General features: G+C 39.7%; 1 protein-coding gene across 6 annotated transcripts in view; it reads left to right on the top strand.

The window, feature by feature from the left end:
• The window catches only part of DIDO1 (death inducer-obliterator 1), a 56,626-nt gene extending 34,099 nt beyond the window's left edge, over positions 1 to 22,527 (top strand). For 5 of the 6 annotated variants that reach the window (XM_082325913.1, XM_082325909.1, XM_082325911.1 and 2 more), the window contains 10 exons: positions 2,854 to 3,319; positions 4,306 to 4,465; positions 5,175 to 5,291; positions 5,514 to 5,621; positions 6,087 to 6,222; positions 6,337 to 6,883; positions 7,742 to 7,895; positions 8,957 to 9,046; positions 9,721 to 9,916; positions 17,411 to 22,527. In XM_082325913.1, coding sequence (XP_082182039.1) covers positions 2,854 to 3,319; positions 4,306 to 4,465; positions 5,175 to 5,291; positions 5,514 to 5,621; positions 6,087 to 6,222; positions 6,337 to 6,883; positions 7,742 to 7,895; positions 8,957 to 9,046; positions 9,721 to 9,916; positions 17,411 to 20,799 — 5,363 coding nt within the window. In that variant the 3' untranslated portion in view covers positions 20,800 to 22,527. Of the gene's footprint in view, positions 1 to 2,853; positions 3,320 to 4,305; positions 4,466 to 5,174; positions 5,292 to 5,513; positions 5,622 to 6,086; positions 6,223 to 6,336; positions 6,884 to 7,741; positions 7,896 to 8,956; positions 9,047 to 9,720; positions 9,917 to 10,235; positions 12,151 to 17,410 lie in introns of those variants that run through there. The other variant, XM_082325914.1, reaches the window with a different exon arrangement.
• The last annotated feature ends 2,607 nt before the right edge of the window (positions 22,528 to 25,134 follow it).

Here is a 25,134-nt window from a genome sequence, read left to right as displayed (position 1 = left end):
CCTTCAGCCCTGGGAACATCAATCTACCTTTGTATTAGTAACTTCTATTTATTTTACAAGTACATATTCTTACTATGCTGTAGCTGTAACATAGAAAGGTTTGTGGTGTGGATATAGATCTCATATATACAAAGTCTGATTGACACAAAACATCTTGGCTGTGCTATTTTTAGTTTTATCAATGTAGCTCTTGTTAACTAATTTGAACTAATCATTAAAAAGATAGCGTATAAAGAATTAAATACAGATTTAGAACTTTACATTTTGTACTTCTGTAAACCAAAAGAACTAAATGTCTTAGTACTGAGGACTGAATTTTACTGTCGTCATTTTGAAACCTGAGCCGTGCTGTCCTGCCTTTGCATGATGAGTCACAGAAACGTGCTTCTGGCCTACAAATCTGTGCAGAAGATACAATAAACCAGGAAAAAGAGAATGGAAGTAGAGTAATTCCTGCAGGTTTATCAGTGCTCACGTTTCGGATATTCACCTTCTCTCTAGTCAAGACTAAACTCAAAATAGCTTGGCTTTTTACCTCTGGGTGCCTAATTTGAGCAAACGAAAGCCATCAGCGATAGCTGCCGATCGCCCTCCTCCCTCCCGATGGCCAGTGCCGTGTCCGCGGGGACCGCGCCGGGGAACGGGGGGCACCGGAGCAGCCGCTGTGGGTGACACAGAAGGTCTCCCTGGCTCAGGCTCTGACAGTGACCAAGACCAGTCTCTAGGGAAAACTATGGGAATAGCGTGAGAGTAGTAATTTTAATCTACTTTACAGCAAAATCTTCACATTCCTTGGAATTATTTAATGTATTATGGCAGCTGTTTCATTTTACACTTCAAATAGTTAAATCTCACTCAGAAAAATTCCTCAAGGCGCGTCTACTTGTAAAATGCTTCTAGGAAAAAAAAAAAAATAAGGATAAACATAGGGTGTTTCTGGATCTTCTGGCTTCTCCAGCAGAAGTTCAGCACGCACCCTTACACTTAGCCCTAGAAAAGTTCAAGGACAGTTTGGTCTCTTAGTTCATCTGAACCACCGGTTTCTGTGGGTGTGCGAAACTGCCGCCAGTAAGAGCCCGTTTAAAGAAAGCAGGGTAGAAGCCTCTTCCCGCTGGAAGCGTGGGCGGCCATTCGGGGTACCTGAACTTTGAGTCCGGAGAAAGGTTGCAGGCCGTTTCCTCCCGAAACGAGGGAGTACCGCGGCACGTCTCGGAAGCGTTCCGGAGCCCCGATGTGAGGGGTGTTTCCATCGAAAGCTTGGGCTGATTTGTGGGGTTTCTTGAACCAGACTTTACGGCGGTGCTTCGTCCCCTTCAAGTGCCTCTCGGAACAGAGAGAAAGACTGGATGCTTTAGACCCTCCTAGTAACTTCTGCTCTTGTTATAGCACATCTGGAAGGAGAAGAGGGACCGTTTGGTCCTTGGTAAAGTTATCAAAAGTTAAATTCCTGGATCTTTCCCAGGAAGTGTCCTGTATTTTGCAGCTAGGGCTTCTGGGCTAATTCATCTACAAACCCTCACTAGCTATAAAACATCAGATTCAAAATTAACTTGGTAACTACTCAGTGGTTATCTACAGATTTGTGAGAAAAAAAGGCTTTTTAGGGAGAAAACTTGGCTTTTCTAACTGAAAGAATTGTATTTCAGGAGTTGTTTTTTGGTAGTTTCCATCAGAACCCTTCCTTGTTTGAGCTGTCAGGATGAACGTGCTAGCGTTAGCCCGCTGTCGCTTTAATGTCTTGTAAATGATGTGTTTTTACTGGGGGTGTGTGTGGTTTTTTGGTTTTGGCTTTTTTTGCTGGGTTGAATTGTTCCTGTCGGTGCCAGAAGGTGGACAGATGAAATGCAATTTAAACAAATGCTTGCTTTTAAAGTCCTGTGCAAGAATAACTTCAACATCGGTAAAAACTGGAGCCTTTACTTACATCTTGTAAATTTTCTCGTATCTGACATGTATCAATTATTCTATTAACATTAGAAAAAATGTTTAAATGGAAAATTTGAATAGTGTGAATGGAATAGTTTGCAAATGGTGGGAATTAGATAGCCACAGCCTGCGCAGCAATATTAATGTTTAATTATTCTATAAATCTAGAACTTGGCTAGGAACTGAATAGGAAGATCTAATAATAGTTTATGGCAATGTTATCAGTATGACATTAATGCTAGCAACCAAGTAGATTGAGTATGCGTTTAAATTTTTTAAGCAACTTCTGTGCTACATAACTTGTCTATCTTTGCTTGCTCTTTAAAATAGAAAGTCTGGGCGAAAGGGTTTATTAAACTTCAGTAATACTAAACTTAAGGTAATAACGCAGTTTCAAATTCATGGTCATATCATGAATTCATATCATCAGGTCAGCCTCTAATAAACAGGTTCTGTAAGGTGCTATGAGAGTTTTTCTGTTTAAATGTAAGATGTGGGTTGTATTGCTGCCTTTTTTTTTTTTTTTTTTTTTTTAAAAAATGTGTGAAAGTTTGGGATGTTTTTGAAGCCTGTCCCACTCAGGAATCTTTGAAGGTGGTGCCTTTTTTCTTGCTTAGATTGTAAATAAAATTTTCAACCTTTAGAGCCGAAGTGGAACTCAAACTCTTCAGTCGGCCTCTGAGACAAAGTACTCTCTGAAGGATCACAGACAAATTTCTTCAAAAAAATTATGTCAACCTCTGCATGGTTTTTAAAACTACTTTTTAAAAGGCTAGTGGAAGTAAATAGCTTAAATTGCCTACTTGATAGTTACTCTCTGGAGATGTCATTTCACAGACTTTTCTTACAGATTGGTAACCGATCTTCATGAATAGGAAGTTATAAAGTTAAGCCTTTAATATTGTCTTGTCTTCTTTGTTTTAACAGCTCAAAGGGAAGAGAAGAAGCATGAAGATAGAGCAGAGCCTACATCGGCATCGAAGAAAGCTGTTGCATCTATAATGGAGAAACAGACGTCTCCTCTCCCTAAAAATCTGCCTTCAAAGAAGTCCCCATCCTTCTCTAACACATCACTAACTAAGCAACCACTTAAACCTGCTGGAAGTTTCAAAGTTGTAATTCCCAAGAAACCTTGGCCTTCATCAGGCAGTATTCCTTCATCAGGCAGTGTTCCTTCAAAACATTCATCTCTTTCTCATGGTTCATCAGTGTCCAAAAAACCAGCTACATCTTCCAGTTTGGGCGGAGGCCTCAAAAAGCCTTCGCTGTCTTCCATTTCTGCCGCATCTGGAAGCAGTCAAGCAAAGGCATCAGCTAGCCCTATGCAGTCACAGCCCAACTCTCAGATTCGACAAAATATTCGACGGTCCCTAAAAGAAATTTTATGGAAGAGGTGCGAATTCAAACCACTTATTTTATAGAGGAAGCTACAACTAGATGTACATGTGTAGCCTGCAGAATTTTGTTTACTTCTTCATAAGGGATACTGAGGGATTGAATTTATACTACAAATGACTACAAGTATAATTGGCATTTCAGGTTTATATTAAAAAAAACTTTAAATCCTGATATAAATGTGCATGTGAAAAAGCCTTTAAAAAAAAAAAAAGAAACCTCACTTCCATTTATATTGAGGCAATTACAGCTGAAGAATTAAATTACAGCATAGAAGCTTTTATAATGCAGGTGCTCTGGAGTTTTAAAATCTGGTGATGGCAGTGTTTGGCAATGTAGAGGTTGGAGGGAACACAGTAGAGGAAATACCGTAGGGAAAGGTTAAAGGCTTACTGAAGTAGAGGTTTTGCCCCCTCCCAGCATAAAAATCAACAGCAACAAACCGTGGTCAGGAGACAACTGTATCACTTAGGAAAGAAAGAAAAACAAACAAACAAAAAAAACCCAAAAACAAATAACAAAACCCAAACAAACAAGCAAAAGCGAATTGTCCCACAACGATTACTAAAGCTAATGCCAGCCATCAATACCTGTTATAGACCACCGCACTCTGGTGTCGTCTCTGAAATGGAAACGCTGTTCACAGTGGAAAATCTAGGACTAAAACTCGGGTGCTTGGGCTCCCTGGGTCGTTCACAGCAGAGAAGCTCCTGAATTCAGTGCCGTGAGCAGGAGCACTCGTAAGGGCTGACGTCGGTTCACAAAGGCCGTCTTCTGCGGCCGGTAGTGAAGGGTTGCCATAGTTCACAGTTCAAGGTCCTGAGATAGACTTTGGCTTTGAGATGTCTTTTACAGGAGTCTTGAGCCCTCGCTGGGTGAGGAGGGGCCTAGGTTACCTCCTGCCTCTGCACAGTGAGTTTTGTGAATGCTGCCTGAAGATTCATGCCTAACATAAATGCACGTACCCTTTTTTGTTTTTAACAGAGTCAATGATAGCGATGATCTGGTCATGACAGAGAGTGAAGTAGGGAAAGTAGCACTCAATATTGAAAAGGAGATGTTTAATTTGTTTCAAGTTACGGACAACAGATACAAGAGTAAATACCGTAGCATCATGTTCAATCTCAAGGACCCCAAAAACCAGGTTTGGAATTTCCTTAAACAGTAAACGTATACTGAAATATACTTTTGGTTTTTAATGATATGTCAAACTCTACCCTCCACATTAAGAGTTTCAAGATAGAGACTTATGAATTATACTATAAAACATTATTATAAAGCCATTCAAATCTTCTAAAAAAACCGTATCCAGTAGGAATTCAAAGCCTACTTTAGTTGGTCATGTGTATTTATTAAGTTTGGGCATTTGGTGTGAAATATTTATTTACAGAATGGCTTTCTTAAAATAAATACAGAGTTCATTAATTTCTCCTCTGGTGACATTCTGTAGTATGTTTTGGATACTGCCCATGTACATGATCATATTTATGCTTTAAAAGAAAAAAATGGATGCTGGTGCAGATGAAAATATCCACTAGAGAACACTTGAAACTTTTCTTTTTTTTAATTTCTACAGTATATATGAAACAGGAGCGTGGCTGCTCAACTTCTGACATTCCTATTCAGTTATATTGATAGGTATTGATAATGAGGAAAATTCGTACTTTGTGTTTGTTCCATCCTTGTTTTCTGGTTGCTGCACCTTTCCAAATTGGCTTATAAGTAGCCAGTATTTTTAATAGACAATTAAGAAACTGGAACAGGTTTTGCCTGTCCAGGACTGTAAATCTTGTTAGTTACCCGAGCAGGTTCTCCTCAGCATGGCAACAAAACAAAGGCTCTTTCGTTTTCAGGGACTTTTTCATCGTGTCCTTCGTGAGGAAATCTCACTGTCAAAACTAGTGAGAATGAAACCAGAAGAACTTTTATCTAAAGAACTGTCTGTATGGAAAGAGAAACCAGCTAAAGCAGTAAGTAACATAATTTTCCCCTGTGTCCTTAGATACGAATTAAGAGCAAGTTTGCCACCTCTTACCACCCATGTTATGTTAACGCACCATTTTCTTCCTAATGAAATACTAGTAATGTTCAGTTTCAATATAGTTTTTCTCTACCACCGGCCAAATGATAACAAAGTACAGAATAAAATTATAAATGTGGACTTTTTACCAAAACCGTTTTGTTTCTTTCAGATGATAGAGTCAAGAAGCAAATCTCATGAAATCAAGAAAACATCTGTAAAACGGGAACATATGCAAGTCGTAAATATGGAAGATTCTCCGCCAGTGTCCGATTCTGATGTAAGTATTGCTATTGCTTCAGCACAAAGGCATCGAGGGAGATAAATGGTAACTGGGGCCTCAAATTTTTCATCAGAAGTGCAGATGGTTTTGATGAACCGTAAGGATATTATCACCTAGTAGGTGTGCTATGAGCATTTTTCCTTTTAGTTTGAAGGAGTGCAACAATCAAATGATGGACATATTTTGCATGCACTTCTAAAATGCTGTGTAATTTTCAGCCCTTGCTGTCAATTTACAGAGAAATCTTTTATTTCTGAATATTAGCTATCAACTTCAGAACATGGTGGAATGAAATGAGGACAAATACTATTGGAGAACTCTATCTGATACGATACGCTTTAACCAAGACCTTTAATCTTTTTTTTTTAAAGCACTAAAGTTAATTAATGGTTTCCAAAGTGGTTTTTTTACGGTTGAAATTAGTCATCAACTGGAATATTTTTTGTATTTATTCACTTTTAGGAGCAGCAAGAGTCAGCCCGAACTGCACCAAATTTAAACAGTGCTCCTTCTCTAGATGTTTTTAGCAGTATGTTGAAGGATACAACAAGTCAACATCGAGCCCATCTTTTTGACCTGAACTGCAAAATCTGTACAGGTATCTACAGTGCAAAGTAAAAGAGTTGTTACGTTAAGAGTGTTGTTTATTTGTTTTTCTCCAAACTATTTCATTCTTAAATAGTAATCAAAAGCTTTTAAAATAAATTTATAGGTCAGATTTCAGCATCTGAAGATGAAGTACCACCTAAGAAGATGAAGTCAGTGGCTCCTGTTAAAAAGGTGGAGTCGAAATCAAAACCAGAAGTTCAGCCGAAGTATGAAAGTTCTGCACCAGCCCCAGCGGCAGAGCCTGCCAAAGAGGCCGTCTCTGAAGATGCAATGGAAACTGAAGCTGGACCGGCAGCAGAAACAGTTTCTCAGTCAAGCGTAGAAAGAACTTACGTTCCTACAACCCAGGGCCATAACAATACAGATTCTTCTGTACCTGAAGAGGCTTCTGCTTTTCCTGCCTCTTGTGCTGGCGGAGTTGTCACGACCGTAACAGTTTCTGGCAGAGACCCTAGGACAGCAATGAGCAGTTCCTCTGGTATCACGACACCAGCCCTGCGTTCTGGACCTGCATCTGACAAAGTTTCAACAGGGGAAACAAAACAGGAAACTTCAAAACCAGTTATGACTGTCCCCAAATCGATATTAACAAAACCATCATCCTCACCAGATCCAAGATACTTAGCAGTTCATCAGTCACCCAATATCAAGTGCGTATATTTAATAGTAAGCCAAGCTACCGAATCTTTAACGTGGTTCTGTTCAACGTCCCGTGTCCCGTTCCCCTCCCCCCAGTCAAAAGGCATGTTCAACTTTACAGTTCAGGTAGCCTGGTTCAGATTTTTAATTTACCATCTCCTCGTTTACCTTCTCTAGTTGGCAAAATTTTCTGAGCGTCAGTGTATGTTGACAGCAAAGATTCTACAATGTGTTTCAGCAGATAGATTAAACTTGAAGGCATTATGCAGACTTAGAAGTCTGCATGTACATTAATATAGAGAAAGCCAGTATATGTGAGAGGTGGTTTAGAGGCATTTCCAGATTTTCATCCTATATTAAAATACTGTTATATCTGAATTTATGAATATGAATGAAAATTAAGCAATTGATCAGCTTGAAAGGAAGTGGATTTCTATACAATAGTAAAATTAAATATTGCAAAGTATATCCTTACGAAACGGCAGTTAAAAGATTTTTGTTCATAGCAAATTCTTTTGCTTGAGAATATCTTTCAGATGCATATGGTTGACTCAGTGGGAAATATGTAATTCAGATTAATTTGTTATAGAGTCAGGATCACAACAGTTATAGTGCTAACCTAATTTTATAAAAGTCATATCTTTTGGCATCTTTTTGCCTGTCTGCAGCTACAAGTTTATTTTCTGTTACTCCTTGCTTTTTTCACTAATACCAAGTTAGTGGAAAACATTAACAAAGCGTTTAGTAAAAATTCCGTTATTTGTTTAAAATAAAATATTTGATCAATAGGAGGAGGGAAGAAAAGAAAAAAAGAAGGGCCCATTCTCATTTGTATTCTGTAACCTTTCTGTTTTGGATTTGTTTTGCAGTGTTGCAGAGCCACGCTCACCTCAAGACAGCGATACTTCCCTCTTTCTTTCTCGTCTCAACACCATTTGGAAAGGATTTATTAACATGCAAAGTGTGGCCAAATTTGTCACTAAAGCTTATCCTGTCTCCGGGTGTTTTGATTATCTTAGCGAGGTTAGCACTGACATGTTTATGTATTTAGAATAAATCTGTACTGCAGTTCCTGTTGCTAGAAAGGCTGGGGTCAGTATATATAGTTATATAGTTATATAGTTATATATAGTTATATAGTTATATATAGTTATATTGGAACTGTAGCAGTGGTAAATGGCATCCCTTTAGTAATAGAAAAAGTAGCTCAATTAAAAAAAATAGCCTTTTAAAAATTCCTCACAAATTTGTGAAGAATTCTCATGTCTTTAAACATATTTATACATATGTTCAGATCTAACATGGAACCGTACCTTTATTTCAGCTTCATTTTTTGAAAAGAAGTTTTAGAGCCAGTATTTTAAAGTAGATGTCTTGTTCTGTTCTTGAACAGATGGGTCACCGATGTGATCTATTACAAAATCTTGTTTGGCTGTTTATGAAAAATACCATCCTTTTTACTAATTTTCAAATAAAATCAGCTGGATGATATTGTTCTGGGAGGGTGTACATTCAAATAATGAGACAGTATAAAGGTTTGCGCTAAAACAAATAAGCTTTTCTTTCTTTTTATCTCTGAAGTGCATTTTACGTGACTTCGGAAGTTTAAAACACCACTGTGTTAGTAGGGTTGGTGGTTCTGTTTGGTATTGCTTTTGCTGAAATGGGTTTCAGTGCCCTCATGAGGGGAAGCTCGCTAGAATTCATGTGACTTGTCGTCACGAGTGCAGCATTTCCTGAGAAACTGAAAGTGTGGAGAAAATCTGAATTTCAAATAGCAGCTTCCCTATAAAAAAAAAAAGCCAATAATGGGCATACAGAACTATAGACATTTTGCTGCTATCCTTGTTTGGGAATGCTTTTTCTGTTCCATGTCTACTGTTAACCTTTTGGTAACATGCCATAATTAAACACCTTGAAATTTAGAAATAGCCTGTCTGAAATCAGAAAAGTACGTATGAAAGTTTGCTCAAATAGAATAGTGCGTTATCCACTAGGCTGCTGGGATGGGGCAACCTGCACTGCTTGTAAACACGAGTCTCTCTTGGTTTTTCTCATACTGCCATGTAATACTTCTTGTTTAGGATTTACCAGATACAATTCATATTGGTGGGAGGATCTCACCGAAGACAGTCTGGGATTATGTTGGCAAACTCAAATCTTCGCTTTCTAAGGTATTCACTTACAATCCTTTGTAAAACCCAGAAGAAAAGTACAGCAATATAAAATGACAACTTATTATAATATAAAGTAGTAAACAGCAAATAGTGACGTAGATCACACCTGGAAAACTACCGACACCACTTATTCCTTTGCAATTTTTGATTTATGGAAGAAACATGTTTATTGAGCTGCAGATCCTCTTGATCTCTGTCTCCTGTGTAGTAGTTCAATCTTCATACTATTCATTAATTTTTAATGATTGAACGTAAATAATCTATTTATTCAGTATTGAAGACTGAAAATCAAATTTTAAAGCAAAGGAACTTATTTAATGTAGGTAATAGATTTTACTATTAAAAACACTTTAGAAGTGAAAAAATGATGCACAGAATGCAGATACAATCACGAAACTAAGAATTTTCCATTTCTTTCATATTAATTTGAGCCTCAAGATGTTTGGTTTGATGTAAGAGATACAATTTGTATTTCTGAAAATGACAAGCCTGATTCTTTTTAAATATTACAAATTGAACAACAGTACTCTCTTAAAGCTAGAGTACTGCCTTGAAACCGTAGTTGGTGTGATACATGCACAAGTTATTTTTACCCCTGGAATTTGCCCTTCACCATTTTATTTGCTATTATGTTACAGGTTGAATTTTTCCACTTTGCTTTTGTATTACAGGAATTGTGCTTGATTCGTTTCCATCCCGCAACAGAAGAAGAAGAAGTTGCCTATATCTCTCTCTACTCCTATTTTAGCAGTCGTGGTCGTTTTGGTGTTGTAGCTAATAACAACAGACATGTCAAGGATCTCTACCTGATCCCCCTGAGTTCTAAGGACCCAATTCCTTCCAAACTCTTGCCCTTTGAGGGACCAGGTAAGCACAAAACAGGGGAGGTTAAATGCTAGGTAAAATCACAAAACACAAGTCAATCTGAGGCAAGTTGTTGTTGAATGTTTAATGTAAGCATTATTAAATTTTTTTATATAAACCCAATTTTCAAGTATGTAAATAGGGAAAAATTGGAAATCCAGCTCTATTTAAGATAAAATTGTCTGAAATTTACACAGCCTTTCCAACAAGATGCTTATATGCTGTTAGGAGGATGAGTTTACCTGTAAGATCAAGTATGTGGAACAACCACTATATTGAAAAAAACCCAAAACCCAACAAAAAACCCCCATCCTATCTTCAGCAGCCCACAAATCCACAAAACCTAGGCCCTTACAAGCCGTTCACCATCACTTAAATCAAGCAGGAACCTTAGCCCACAGAGGAGTCAAGAAATCTATGAAGACAAAGGTAATATTTATCGTGGTTTCACTACATTGTCATTGTCTCATGCGAAGTATTATGCTGTACGTGCAATATGGTGCACAAGGTGTTTGAAATGTTTTGTTCTAGCTGGAGCAAACTCTAGCCAAATCACTGACTGCTGAAAATTGGTTTGTTGGGGGAGAAAGGGAACCACATTCCTTAGGGTTAGTAGGTGGCAGACAGTAGTTGGTATAGGCAGGTTATATTATAATCTTCTATTTTTAGATAAAATTACCAGTAGTAATGTTTGGCTTGAGTTTGCTCCATGTTTGTGCGTTGAACATGGTGACAGAAGAACTGAGAATGAATTCAGCCACGAAACACCTTTGTATTACAAAATTTGAAGTCGTCTTCATCTGAGGAGGGAGGAGGTGCATATGCTTAGTTTCCAAATAAGTATCTGGAGTTTTATATAACAACAGATTGAGAAGCAGAAGAGCTACACGTTACAATGAAGGTAGTACTTCACTGTCATAGCAATGGTTTGCAAAATCTGAAACGGTAGGTATGAAGCAGCAAACATGCAAGGAGCTGACCTTTCTGAGAAGCTGACTGTCCTCTACTCCTCAAATGCAAGTTTAGGACTAAACTCAATAAAGCATCCTCAGAGCTTATATGCAGGAGCAACAGTGTCTGGGACAGGTTTTCATGTTTTAACGGCATATGGCTTCAACAACAGCAACAAATGATACATCGTTAGTTAAACGCTCTCCCTTCCTCCACGAGACTGCAAAGGGCACTTGCTCTGCACCCTCAGGCAAGATTTTTCTCATACACTCCAAGTCTGTCTTATCCGTGCTTGAACAGTGCACAGTCTAGGTCCTTGTTTTTAGGCTATAGCTAAAAAGGTAGGATTATTGCTATCTAAATTATAGCAATATAGCTATAGTTGTTGAATCTCGGCACCTCATAAACTTTAACTTACTGAATTCTTGAAAGGTAGGCAAAAACTGTTATGCCCAGTTCATAGCCAAGAAGTGAAAACACTAAATGCAGAACACTTTTGGCACAGGGATGTAGGCAAAGAGTCTTAACTCATGGAGTGGTTTTTCCAGCCAGAACAAGAGAAATACCCTCTTTTCTGGACGGTAACACAAGAATGGGATTGGCCACTGAATCAGCTGTAAATGTCTGCAGTCTTTCTGGGCCAGTAAACAACCTGCTGTAGGGAGGCACTCACCCAGTCGTTGCCTACTTGCAGTCCTGTGGAAACACCAGCTTTCCTTTTACACTTCCTTTTGCATTACAGGTTTCATTTCAAATGAAACTCTTCTCTTAGATTGGAGTTTGGCAAATGTAGACAAACTCGACTAAGTATTAGTATAGAAATTTGTAATGTCAGCCTCGTTTTGCCGAGTTTCAAGTGCAAAAGTTTTTCAAAACTGGAGAAATACAGGTATCATTTGCAGGTGTTGTTCATGGAGGCAAATTTTATGAGTCAGGTTTTCAAATTGAAATACGTATTTGTAGGCAAAGTGGGTTAAAGGACAGCAATAGAAACAAGGTTCCAAAGGCAGAGAGGCCATATGATTTAACGGCTTCATAGAAGACCCACTTAGACTTCTGCCATCAATTCACACTTCTTGGAAACTTCTGTAGCAGCCTTTACCTCATAGTTGTGCTAAGTTGTGTTCATATTTTAAAACCAGACCCAGTATGGGGGGGCAAAAAAATCAGGTAAGCTGGTTTTCTGTTTTTGTGTATGTATTAAAACCACAGCATAAAAGACATGTAATCCATACTTTTTAATGACATCTGATGGAATTTACCGCTTTTTCTTTCTTTCACAATCAATAAAAATATTTTACGGAAAGTGGTCATTGTGTCCTTAAATTTAATCGTGTACCTTCACGTAGAGTTTAGCAAGGACTCAAAAAGCATTATGCTTTAGATAGCTTAAGATGATTTGATAAATATGACTGGAGGGGGGAGGAGGGAGAGGACAATAAACCCCTGCCACTCCAGAAATCCTAGTTAGAAGATATTCCAGCTGTATCAACCAGTTCCATCAGGCACGTATGGATTATGAATTTCTCCTGTTTTCTGATGGACTGGATTTGGAACACAACTGAGGACTTCTGAACTGCGCTAGTACCTAGAAGATCTACAAAAAAACTTTGGCATGGGTGATTTGAAAACAGGAAAATGGAAGGTTATCCATATTTATACTTAATTCCTCTCCGGCATTTATTACCAGATTCTGTGTATCAGTGGGCTCCTCTGCATTGTCTTTTTGCTCTGGTTTACTGTATGTGCGTTTCCTTGTTGGTTCACGTACACGCTTCATGTCGTTCAGCACTTTCATCTGTAGATCTCAAAGCACTTTGTATAAGATAGTATAATGAGACTTATTATCAATAGAAAGTGATTTATTTAGGGATTTAGTGGCAACATTGGGAACCTAACAAGTATCTTACATAGTTAAAATAAATGAATTTTAATAAGAGAGCCATATATCAGCAAAGGGTTCCACAAATGTTGATATATCTCTTCTGGTAGAGTACAATAGGAAGTGTGTTTTTTCTGAAAGTCTGAAGGCATGAAATCTCATGCTGTTTAGAATGCTCTTAAAAATTGCAACAAATGAACAAAATTGTAACTGTACTGTAATTAATGGAATTGGGTGTCTTAATCTCAGCAGGTATCATTATGAAAAGTAGCAGTAGTAGAAGAACGTGGCATTACGAACCTTATTTGCCATGCCAGCCAGTCCCATTCAGCAAGCCTACCTCAATGCGCGGCAGTGTTGCCATGCTGGAAGCCATCCATACCCCTGAATTCAGGGTGCACAAATTTGATGGTAGTGGTCAGCTGCTCTCATGATTAATTGGGACAAATATTTCAATGGTATTGATGAAATTTAAAGAATATCTTGTGCTGGTCTCTGCAGTTTAAAAATGTACACCATGGGTATGCTTAGTCCATTCCCGTGGTTTTCTCATTGATGTACAGAAATTAGGCATATATCTTTATCAGTACGGGTAACTTCTTACCAGCTGATGATGATAGGGAAAGATGTGGCCATTATATGCCTAAATATGGTAAAACCGATTTAATGAAAAAATGTATTTAAGGGTAAGAAAACCGAATATTCATCCAATACTAATATTTAGTATATCCTGTTTTAATGGCTTTAGTTACAGGATGTAACAGTAAAACCAGCATGTGGACTTCAAATACATAATAGGATAATAACTTTTTAATGAATAATTTAGCACTGAAAGCTACTAACTCTGCCAACACAGCTTGCAGCACTTTTAAAATGCTTGCTTGTGAAAGACAGTCGGTGAGCAATAGTTGGAGACCGCAGCCAGCATTTTCGTTATTACCTAAAATGAGGCCCTTTCCCTGTTGATGGATATTGGAATGGGGTGGGAGTGCCCGCTGAAATGCTGGTCTGGCTGTGTGTTTCCATGCAAAAGAAGCATTTAGTATTTGATCGCTTTGAACTGAGTGAATGTAGAAGGCAGGTTAGGCATAACTTCTAATACTTCTGTAAGATTACAGTATCAAAATATAAAATTGTAATGGATTTACTCTATGATGACTAAACTCTAACCAGCTTAAATTATAACTAATGTCATTAACCTACTACCGGAATTTATTGTCTTGAAAGTGTATTAAAATTTTGCCCTGTTTAATTAGTGACTTGATCTCTGTTTCTTACAGGGATTCAAAACTGATTTTTCACTAATTGCTGTTTATTAGCGATCCTGTCTGATGGATTTTTGAAACCTGTTTATTGCAATTATTCAGTGTTTGAGATTCATTGTGACTAATTGCATAAATCACAAGTCTCTGCGTAAAAGGAGATAACCCAAACATTAGCCACAGAAGAGCAGCAAACGCCTCCTGGGAGCGTTTGGGTGAACCCCAGTTTGTGAGGTGCTCTGCACTGGCCAACACCGACCAAGTGGGGAGTCGTTATTCATATACTGATAAAGGAAAAATACAAAGCACGTTCACACCGAGTGAGCCATTTCTAACTAATGAGTCTATTCTGAATGTTTTTTTCTCAGTTGTCTTACTTGGAACTGTGCCTTGATCTTATATATTAATATAGTTTCATTTAAGGTAGTAAATTGTTGTGAACGCAACTGCTAGAATTGCTTGTAGGCTGTGGGTGCAAATGAGTATTTGGATAAGTCAAGTATTTATGTGGCCCTTTTTGAATAATCTTAGATTCCCTGGGAATAATTATTTGTTTAGTTCCTGTCCTGCCTACTTTCATGGTACATCTCAGCACCCCCGTCCCTCTGAAGGGGCAAATTTGTGCATGTACTGAATTATTAGCAAATCTTTGTTCTGGTGATATAGCCGGTTAATTTTCTTCATGTATTTATAATTTTAATAATTTTTTTCTAAGTATGAAAGAAGGTGGTGAAAATTGGCAACACTTACTAACACAGAAATCTTCTACCTGGAGGAAAAAAAACTTTTTGGCAGTGAATTTTAGATGTACCAATAGGAAATAATATGTACTACAAAGTGAAAAATAAAAGCTTATTTACAACAGCATGTCCAATACCCTCTTAACCACAGAACTATGTAAAACTTGACCACTGTGCAATAATATAAATTCTGTTTTGGATCTAGAATGCATTCTACTGAATAACTGCTTTCCAAAAACTTTCACTCAAATTTAATTATTCGTGTTTCTCAACATAATTATAATGAGAGCCATTCCTGATAGGGAATCTCAAGCAAATATTTTAGATTGGTCGCAAAGTTTCGTTATGATTTTGTCTGGTCTTTTAAAAAGACGATTTCTAGGGAGTCACCAGACTTTGCTGTTTTCTTCATTAAGTGATTAAAGCAGTTTCACTGTACTACTACCAGTTGCAGTCAGAAGAACACAGACTTTTTAGAGGAGGGTTTTTTCCCCCAATTGTCAAGAGATTTCATAAAACTTTGAAGTTAACTTATTTTATTGGAAAAATTACTGTCTTTGTCTTATTATCTGTAGTTCGTTATTTGGAAGATAAGGTTTATATGGGATAAGATTTGAGCGTAAGAACTAGAAGCGTCGGTGATTTAGGGGGACATTCTGTGAACAAAAGTCACCGCTTAATGAAATATATAGCAAGTATTGAAGAGAAATGAGTTTAAAACATAAAGCAGCTATGGTTTTGGTGTGTTATTTAGCAAACGGCAAATAATTCCCGCAGCGTAGGCTTTCACTGAAGAACTCTTGACTTAATTGGTTCTGCTGCTTGGGCTTTCCCTTGGCATCAGTTCAGCCGAGTTGTCGTCTTGTGCTTAAGTAGGTTCTAACCGAATTTAGCTTAAGCGGTAAGAGCGATGGTAACTTCTCACTGACAGAACTTCAATTTAACCTAAAAATATCCTAAACTGTTTTACTGATGTCTCAGTGTGAAGTTAGCAACCAAAGAACTTAGAAAAGGTGAAGTTCATTAAACATGACCTAAATTTAGGAAAACAGCTGATGTAATTTTCTCATTAGGTGGTAAAGTTAAGAGTCCCCTTAAAAATTCGAATTCAGTTGTTTCAGCAAAGTAACGTATCTGTGAATGTGGTTTGCTAATGAAATATATCTGCAACTGTGGGGTGCGAGGGTTTTTGTTGGTATGAAAAAGTTTTCAGTGCTAATAATTAGATAATTAAAAATTGTTCCTTAATGAGCAGTTGGTTTAGTTTAATAAGAACAAGGAACCTTATATATGCAAAACTCTTACTTACGGGATCATGAATAGAAGGAACAATGTAGTCAGAGTCCTCGCCTTGCCATTTAACCACGGTGAATATTATCGGTTACTTCACAGATATTGGTTTGTGTTTCTGTATTACTGCTTCCTAGCTGGATGCAAGTAATAACTAACGGCGCATATGGGGAAAGACAGCGCTCCTCAAAGGAGGGCCTTTTAAAAGTCATTAAATCCAGAAGTTAAAAAAGCCTCTCTTTATACAGATTTTTTGCATTTGCCACCAACTGTATGATAAAGGATTTATTCCCTGCCCTTCCTTCTGGAGATGTTTATCTTCCACAAGTGCCAGTGGGAACTGGGCACGTAAAAGGGAGAAATACAATAACGTGAAACAGACGTACAGACCTCTGCCTTTTCCCTCTTTATCAGAAACTTCCCCACCGTTTTTGGATATACTTCTCCAAGGATTCAAGTCTGAAGCTTTCACAAAGAAGTAATTCCGCTCACAATGGTTTTTACTTCTAGAAAGGCCTCCAGCATCCAACCGAATCCTGCAACAGAGGGTTTAAAGTCGCCTTCCCCTCTGCAAGCCGGCTTCCGACCCAGGCAGCCCTTCTCCCGCAGCCAAAGCGGCCGCGCAGCCTCCCCGCCTCCCGCACGCTACACCCCACGCTGCTGAAGCTCTCCTTTCCCTCTTTGCTGTGTTCCTTACCGGTTTCCCTGCTTCTGTCAGGCTTTAAAATAATGTCTAGCTGGAGAAAAACCCAAACAAACAGGGAGCTGGGTTACAAGCTTTAATGCTGTTTCCAAACAGAGTTTGTTTGAGGTTATCTTTTTAGCGATTACTGGTATTTATTTAACTTAGAGATAGACAAAATATTTACAGGCTGGTGTAAATGTCAATGTAGTTCTTTAGCACAGATTATAACAAATATACTTACGAAGTTTAGCCTGGGTTTTCTCACTTTTCAATATCTCTGTGTATACAACATACTTGCACACTCTTTAAAAGTAAATATATGAGTTTTCGGGGGGAGAGGTAGGGGTGGTTGATCAACAACAACAACGATGTAACAATACGAAAAATATAAAAACTTTCTTTGGTTTTGAACATCTGCAGAGATGCTTTTTAATAATCATACCTGTTGCTGCCATCTTTTATTAAAGATATCAAGGAAGGAATTAAAACATTTCTTTACAACTATATACAAATATATATGCTTATGGACTAATTAAAATTGCCAATAGGTCATCTAATGGAATTTAGAATTATCTTTATGTTATCTGTTATCTTTTGTAGCTGCCACTATATAAAATAATAAGTTTCTACTGAAAGCATAATTAAAAATTAGTTTTTTACATATACAACCTTTGTGTTCCCTTTCAGGTCTTGAGTCATCTCGGCCAAATTTAATCCTCGGACTGGTTATCTGTCAGAAAGGGAAACGTGTTGCCACCGGCATGGAAACAGAAAAAATAGAGGAAAAGCGAAGCAGAATTCAAGCACATGAGGAAACGGAAACACCGCTGCTCTCTAAAGGGCCGCTAGCCACTTCGCAAGAGAAGAAAACTCCAAAATACACGCTTTATTCAGGAGATTCAGCCGTAAGTACAACACCACCCGGATCTCCTCCGCCTCCACCCCCGCTTCCCGTTCCAGACACCTCAGCGGTTACACCTTCCGTATTAAAAATACTGTCCTCAATTAAAAGTGGAACCACAACTACCGTACCACCACCGATTTCAACTGCTGCTTCTGCGAGCGTTACTGCTACGCATTCTTCATCCTCAAAAACCGCCACACCTCTCGAGCACATCCTGCAGACGCTTTTTGGAAAAAAGAAAACTTTTGAACCTCTTGCTAAGGATTCTGAAACTGTCCAGTCGTCAAATCAGGAAGGTCAAGCTGCTGCTGAGGGAGGAATGTCAGCTGTTCCTTTGTTAGATCCCATCGTGCAACAGTTTGGGCAGATGTCAAAAGACAGAGCTATAGAAGAGGAGGAGGATGACAGACCATATGATCCTGAAGAAGAGTATGGTCCGGAGAAAGCTTTTGAAATGCAAACTGGTGAAAGTGAAAAACGATTTAATGTGGAAAAGCCATCCAATACAGCAGAACTAGAGGACGAGGCCTACGATCCAGAAGATGAAACTATCTTGGAAGAAGCAAAAGTTACCGTTGATGATTTACCTAACAAAATGTACACAGACACTAAAAGCAATTCTTCGGAAACATCTGCTTCATATGTGCCTGATTTATCTGCATCCTCATCCTTGGTAGAGCAGCAAAAAATGTTGGAAGAATTAAACAAACAAATAGAAGAACAGAAGAGACAGCTAGAGGAACAAGAAGAAGCCCTCAGGCAACAAAGAGCAGCTGTTGGTGTTTCAATGGCTCACTTTTCAGTGTCTGATGCTTTAATGTCACCACCACCAAAATCTTCCCTAATAAAGACTGAATTATTCCATCAGGACCAGCAAGCTACACAAAAAGTAGATTTACCTTCATCTTTAAATCAGCAAGCACAAGTTTTGAACCAGGGCTGTGACCCAAGGCAGAACAGAGATCCTCGACAAGCTAGAAGGATGGCGTCAGAGACTAATGACAATGCTGATTCTCGATTAAAGCCACAGGTGGTACAGAGTGAGATACCCACAAGAGAAATTGCTCCAGCAAGTTTTCCAAATGCTTTGCAGACTTCACTTGGTAAGGACGATAAAACCTTACTTGCTGCTGCTCAGCCTGGTTTTAGTGGTGATAACTGGGTTTCAAGTGAAAAGGCTTCTACGGTGTCCCAGAAGGAGGCATCTAATAGCAAATTTGAAAACACTGTTCAAGTTAATTTGGAAAACATGAGTCAAACAGCTTCTGGAGAACCCTCTACATCCAAACCTTTACGGAAAGTGCTGCTTCCAACACCTCCAAGTACATCTTTTCAGCCTAATTTCTCCACACCAAACGACAGTCAGCCTTTGCAAGATATGCATAAAGTATCGTGGTCAAACGAGTCAAAGGAAGTAATGGGAAGGGATTCTTTTTCAAATACGATGTTTACTTCTCAGGAAAAGGCAGCTGGTCACTTTGAACCGGAGAGGGGTCTTTCATCAGTGCAATATGATGAACAAAGAAATCCTCAGTCTCATCAATTTGTAGAACAAACTGAATCTCCATCAGTTCAGAGTGAGGGCGGACCTTCCCCACAGCACTTTGAAGAAAACCGAGCTGGACCTCCCTTTTCTTTATCTGGGCAGAAGGGAGGGCCTCCACCACCACTGATGCTCAATGCACCTGGAGGACCTCATGGACCTAATTTTAGAGGACCGGCGCCACAGTTCTCTGAAGAGCATGGTTCTCCAAATAACGACGGGCAAAGAGGACCTCCATCTGGAAGATTTGGAGGTCAAAAGGGTCCCATTCCTTCCTTATTTTCTACACAGCATGGACCTCCATCTCTTTTTGGTGATAACAGGGGCCCTGCCCCTTCTTATCATGGTGTTCCAAGAGGAATGTCACCCTCTCAGTTTGAAGATCGTAGGGAACCTCACATGGAACAAAGGGAATTCTCAGATTCCCAATATAATGAAATGATTAGGCCTCCAGGACAGTTCGAAGGGCCAGATCCACCTCAGTTTATGGGAAACAGAGGACCTTCGCCTTTTCCTTTCGGCGGTCAAAGACGACCCCCACCAGCTCAGTTTAAAGGACAGAGAGGAGGCCCTCAATTTGGAGGGCCAAGAGGCCCAGCCCCGAGTCATTTTGGGGGACCAAGAGGGCCTCACCCAAATCAGTTTGAAGGGCAGCGAGGTCCGGCTCCAAATCATATACCTGGTCCAAGAGGACTTTTGCCACAGCCATTTGAAGAACGGAGAGGGAGTCCACCACCCAGATTTGCCAACCAGAGAGGTCCAGCACCGCTTCAGTTTGGAGGACCAAGAGGAGCCACACCTGCACTGTTTCCAGAAGAAAATGAACCTTCTAGATTTCATTTCCAGGGTCAGTCACCACAAGGTATGAAGCCAAGCCCCAGACCACTCCTGGACCTTCCAAGCCATCCGCCGCCCCACAGAAAAGAGATGTGGGAGGAAGCTGGACCATCTGCATCTCTTTCCAATATTTCTGGACAAGGATCTGAGTCGGAAGGACAGTGGTCAGCATCTGACTTCCGAGAAGGCAAAAATCCTGAATTTAGAGGCCAGGCATTTGAAGGGAGACAGAGAGAGAGATATGAGGGAGGAAATAAAGACAAGGTTTCAGATCAGCCAGAGCCTCAGCAAGCAGATAATCGACAGGGTAGACCCTTTGAGGAAAGACGAAGGGATCGAGAACATGGCAGACCTTGGGAAAGAGACCGCGGCCGAAACTGGAATAGAGACAGGGACTGGGAGAGACACAGAGACAAGGAATGGGATAAAAATAGAGACAGAAACCAAAACAAAGATAGAGAGAAGGATTCGGAGCGGGCTAAAGAATGGGAAAGAAGCAGAGACCGAGAGAGAGCAAGAACCAGAGAGAGAGAATCCTACCGAAGACGTGACAGAGAGCGATCGAGAAGCAGAGACAGAGATCGCGACAGAGAGAAAGACAGGGACCGGGATCGAAGCAGGGAAAAAGAAAGGGATCGCGACAGAGATCGAGATCGTGAAAGAGAAAGAGGAAAAGATCGCAAAGATCGGAGTAAGAGTAGGGAAATTGGTAAAGAGATGAAGCCAGAAACACCGAAGGAAACTCAGAAACCTACAGAAACAGAAGCTTCATCTTCCACTAATCAGTCATAGAAATATGACTGACACTGTATTTCCCATAGTGTACTTTTCCAACACAGCAAGGACTGAGTCAGCATCTTCTGTATATACTGTATATTCTCACCTTTACAAAAATGCTGTTGTAAAACTAGCCTTACAAAATGTACTGACAAATTAGCAATTTTTGAACAACTGTGAATGAAAATACTCGAATAGATAAAAGGCAAGAACAGACTGGACTTTCACTTGCTGCATTTTGTGCATAATGTTTTTCTTATAAAGATTCACAGCGTTACCTGTACTGAAATTTTGTTTTTCTACTTGCATCTTTATCTTAAAATTTCCATTTACAGTACAGAAATGGAAAAAGTCTAAGAAGAGCATATTGCTTTTTAAGATTATAAAGTTATGTTTTCCAGTAACTTGAATTGTAATTTTATAAGAGAATTTAATCCAGACCTTAGGAGCCATACCTTTACATCTCATTTACGTGATATTTTGGTGTCAAAGTTGTTCCTACAGCACACGCTTTAAAAAAAGGAGTCCAATGTTGCCGTCTTGTTTATTTTACAACAGAAGGGTCGTGTGTATTTAGGAAAAGGCTGCAGAAGACCAGTGTTAATAATTACTTGTGACTGACGGAGGATTTGAAAACGGAATGTTGTAAGCTTAAAGTGCACTATCTTCCTTTTTATATACAGGTTTTTTTGTGTTTTGGAATCCATCCGTTAAGCGTACAGCGAAGAAGCAAGTCGTACTTAGTTTTTTTCATGAGGCTGAGGGGTTTTAAATGTCGCATTTTTACAAATCTGTAATTAAAGAACACACAAGAGTAGCACCTTTATAACCAGCAAAACTTAGAAAAACATCAGACGTTTATTTGAAAAAAGCTAAGACTACAAACAAATTGGGATACCAAAGGAAAGAAGACTCAGTTGGGTAAATAGGCCATTAAATCTGTTACTTCGATTGAACTGATTTAGTGGAGCATTTTTTTGGTTTGGTTTTGGTTTTGCAGAATTTTGCCATAGGCTTAAGAAACGTCCCCGTTTTATTGTACTTTTCATTCTAAAAGTGTTTCGTTCCTCAGAAAAAAGTGTCACTGTTTTTTGTTAGACCCTACTTAGGCTGGTAGTGTATATAAAACTGTCCACTGAAAAAGGTGTAACTGCGTTCAGCTGGAACAGAAGAGTGGCGGTACTTCGTGTTGTCGTTCGAGAGGGAAGTTTGCCACTGTGAAATACATTGCATTGCTACTTTTCATGAATTCTTCAAGTCCGTAATTCTAAAAGTATGAAATAAACCCCGCTAATTTATTTGACCGTGTAAATGAACAGTTGGGTAAATATTTTGATATTTTTATAAAATAGTTTTGGAAATGTAAAATTACATTCCTGTAAACATTTGCATCTTGAAGACTACGTGACAAGTAGCATGTATGCCATGTATCTCGATTTTACAGTTCCTATTGGTGCATCTTTGAAGTCCTTCTACATCAAGGATTTGCTGGTTGAAACGATCGTCTGTATTCTGAACCTGTAGACAAAATGTTAAAATGCAGAGAGGTGGTATTAAATGCAAACATCTACTATGGTGTAAGATTTTTTTCTTAATGAGATGTTTCTAATTTAAAGACATACATAAAAGTATGCAAAAAGTAAGTGTGTTTGTTTAGGTTTCCTTGATAGAAATTTCTGTAAATTGTATTTTATATGGCAAAATATATCACTGTACATTAAAATATGGGACTTCACAGGTTTTTGTTACTGTAAGTAGAATAAACATCTACAGAGAACTGTTGTCCATTTCTTAAATCTGTATGTGTATATTATTTTCTAAATATTGCTACTTCTCAACAAACCGCCAGAGACTGATGGCACACAGGTTTCACTGCCTCGTTGTTCAGCGAAAGAAGACGTTTTGCAGGACATCGCTACCAATTGGCGTTTAATTGTAGGCATTCTGAAAAGTATATGAAGATCTGTGCTTATGATCGGGGGAGTTCTAAAACATCCCCTAATTTATGCTGAAGCTTGTTGTTTTATTTGAATTAGGAAGTTTGTAATTTGTAGATTTTACACCAAAAAAATCTAAAGAAAAGAAAAAGTATTAGCTAATTCGGGTCAGCTTCGAACGTAAGAAAAACTCGATTCGCACCATTTATTTGTTCCTTGACTTTACGTTGTTATGAAAGAGATGTGTGGCTTTTCATCTCCTAGGAACCACTCCTTCATCACAGATCAGTTTGGGGAATCTGTTCACGATTTAGGACCAGTAAATGCATCCTCCCACTGACGTAGAGGCAAAAAAATCAACAGCAGACAGACAGACAGACACTAATGACTGACTTTGTTAAACCACAGCTTTAGGTAGTTTATAATGACCTGGACTTGGTTTTACAGCAAGGTTCCTGTCTTCTACACTGCAGCAGACAGTAAAAGCTAGGCTGAAAAGAACATAACAATTTAACTCAATTTACAGAGACTAAAAATGGTACTGAATTATTAGCATGCATTGCAAGAAAGAGAAAAATAATTCTCTGGCTTTGTTCAAACTTCCGATTAACATGAAACAACTTGCTATTTTGAGCTTTTATCTGTGTTTGTGCTAAGCTAAATTAACTTTCAAAGAGTATTTTCCTAAATTTTTATGTAAAAGCCTCTGAAAGGTCTAAAACAATATAAGCAGAAAGATTATTACATCTATAAAAGACTAATATTCCAACCTTATGCATTCTAAAGGCGAGCATGCAGAAGGACTTAGAGGAGGAGGAAAGTGTGTATTGAGTCCAATGTGCACAAAACTGCTTTTAAAATTTCTGCTTGTTTCTAGCGGAAAGTCACCAGTGCGACCTTCAGACTTTGGCTGCGCCTCACATAACGTGGTGCTTCCACATGGAAAACGGCTGTGTGTGCCACCTCGATTGAATATGCACATTGTTAAAGGATGCAGTAAACATTTTATTTTTTTAACCTTGTGAAGGGAAGGAAGATTTCATAACGTATTAAAATTGGTTTTTTATTTTATTCTGTTTATGAGCTAGAGTAGCATTTTTGTGCCCTTCGCGCTCTGGCTTGTTTCTAGAATGTGTCTTCTGTATTAGGCATCTGTTTTTCATACGAAAATACATAACCAGTAGCAGATATATAACAGAGACCAAATGTACAAACCGCTCACGATGGTGAGATGCCTGCGTGGGTGCGTTCAGGTGGTCTCGGAGCGGACGGCCTAGCATCCAAGCTCATTTTCATGAAATCATGTGATAATACCACTTTACGAGTCCAGGAAAATGGGACTTTTTTTAAGGGGCTTTGGATTAACTTTCTATCAAAGAACAGTTTTTAAACACTGGCAAACTACTAAAGTGTTTATAATTTAGTAACTTAATCTTACAGTAGGAAATCCAGGGCTGCGGGCTCCGCTGCAGCTGCGTATGGGATGTAGGGAGGAGCCGCCGGCCCCCAGTGCTTCACAGCAGCGTTCTTGGGGGGGAAAAAAGGCAAAAAGGGGAAAACCCTTATCCTGCAACAAGGAAAGAAAACATAGGTGTTCATTTCCAGCCATTGGGGCTTTTTTCCTCTCTCACGATTTTCCTTCATGCCCTCTGTGCTACCAGTGGCGGGTAACAACCAGGAGGCGAGTACCAACCGGTACCCGAATCCCAGAAACCGGTGACGGACGTGGCGTCCCGTCAGTCCGGTCGGACCTGGGAGCCCCGGCCAAACCCCGTTTGGGCAGGGTTTTTAAAATCCTAGGAGCGACTTTGACTGCACACCCCCTGCCATTGAACAGGCCTCGGGCTCCTGAACGGCTGAGCTCTACTGCCCTGCTCCTAAAATAACTTGAAGTAAATACAACTTTCTCCCGCAGGCTGTGGGCTGATGAATTCCTAACTCTTGTGTGGGTGAAAAAAAATCCCTGTGGTGTTCATGTTTAACGGGGAGGCCTTATGTGGAAAAGCAGCCGCCGCGCTGCTGTGTAACGGCTCGGCGGGAAGCAAGGCTTGCGGCGCTCGCATTCAGCGGGGAGGCTTCGCCCTGGGACGGGAGACGGCGAGCTCCCGGGAGCCTCCCCGCTCTCGGCAGTTTCCCCTGGCAGTTCCCCTCACGGACCGCGCTCCACCACCCCGCCTCGCCGCCTTCCCACAGCCCGAGCTGCACAAAACGCGCCCACGCCAAGGCCCGCCCGGGAAGGACCGCTCCGCGGCGGCGGGCCCGTCCCCGCCGGGGAACCCCCGCTGCTCGGGGCGCAGCCGCCGCCGGAGGCGCGGGGCGGGGCTGGCACCGCCTCAGGGGCGGGGCGGCGGCGGGCGCAGGCGCGGGGCGGAGCGGCGGTTGCGGGGCGTTCGGAGCGTTAGGGCGGGCTGAG

The sequence above is a fragment of the Platalea leucorodia genome (assembly GCF_965183815.1).
Source record: "Platalea leucorodia genome assembly, chromosome: 13".
Classification (NCBI taxonomy): Eukaryota; Metazoa; Chordata; class Aves; order Pelecaniformes; family Threskiornithidae; genus Platalea; species Platalea leucorodia.
The sequence above is the reverse complement of the archived record's forward strand: the minus strand, read 5'-3'. Positions and strand labels throughout refer to the sequence as shown.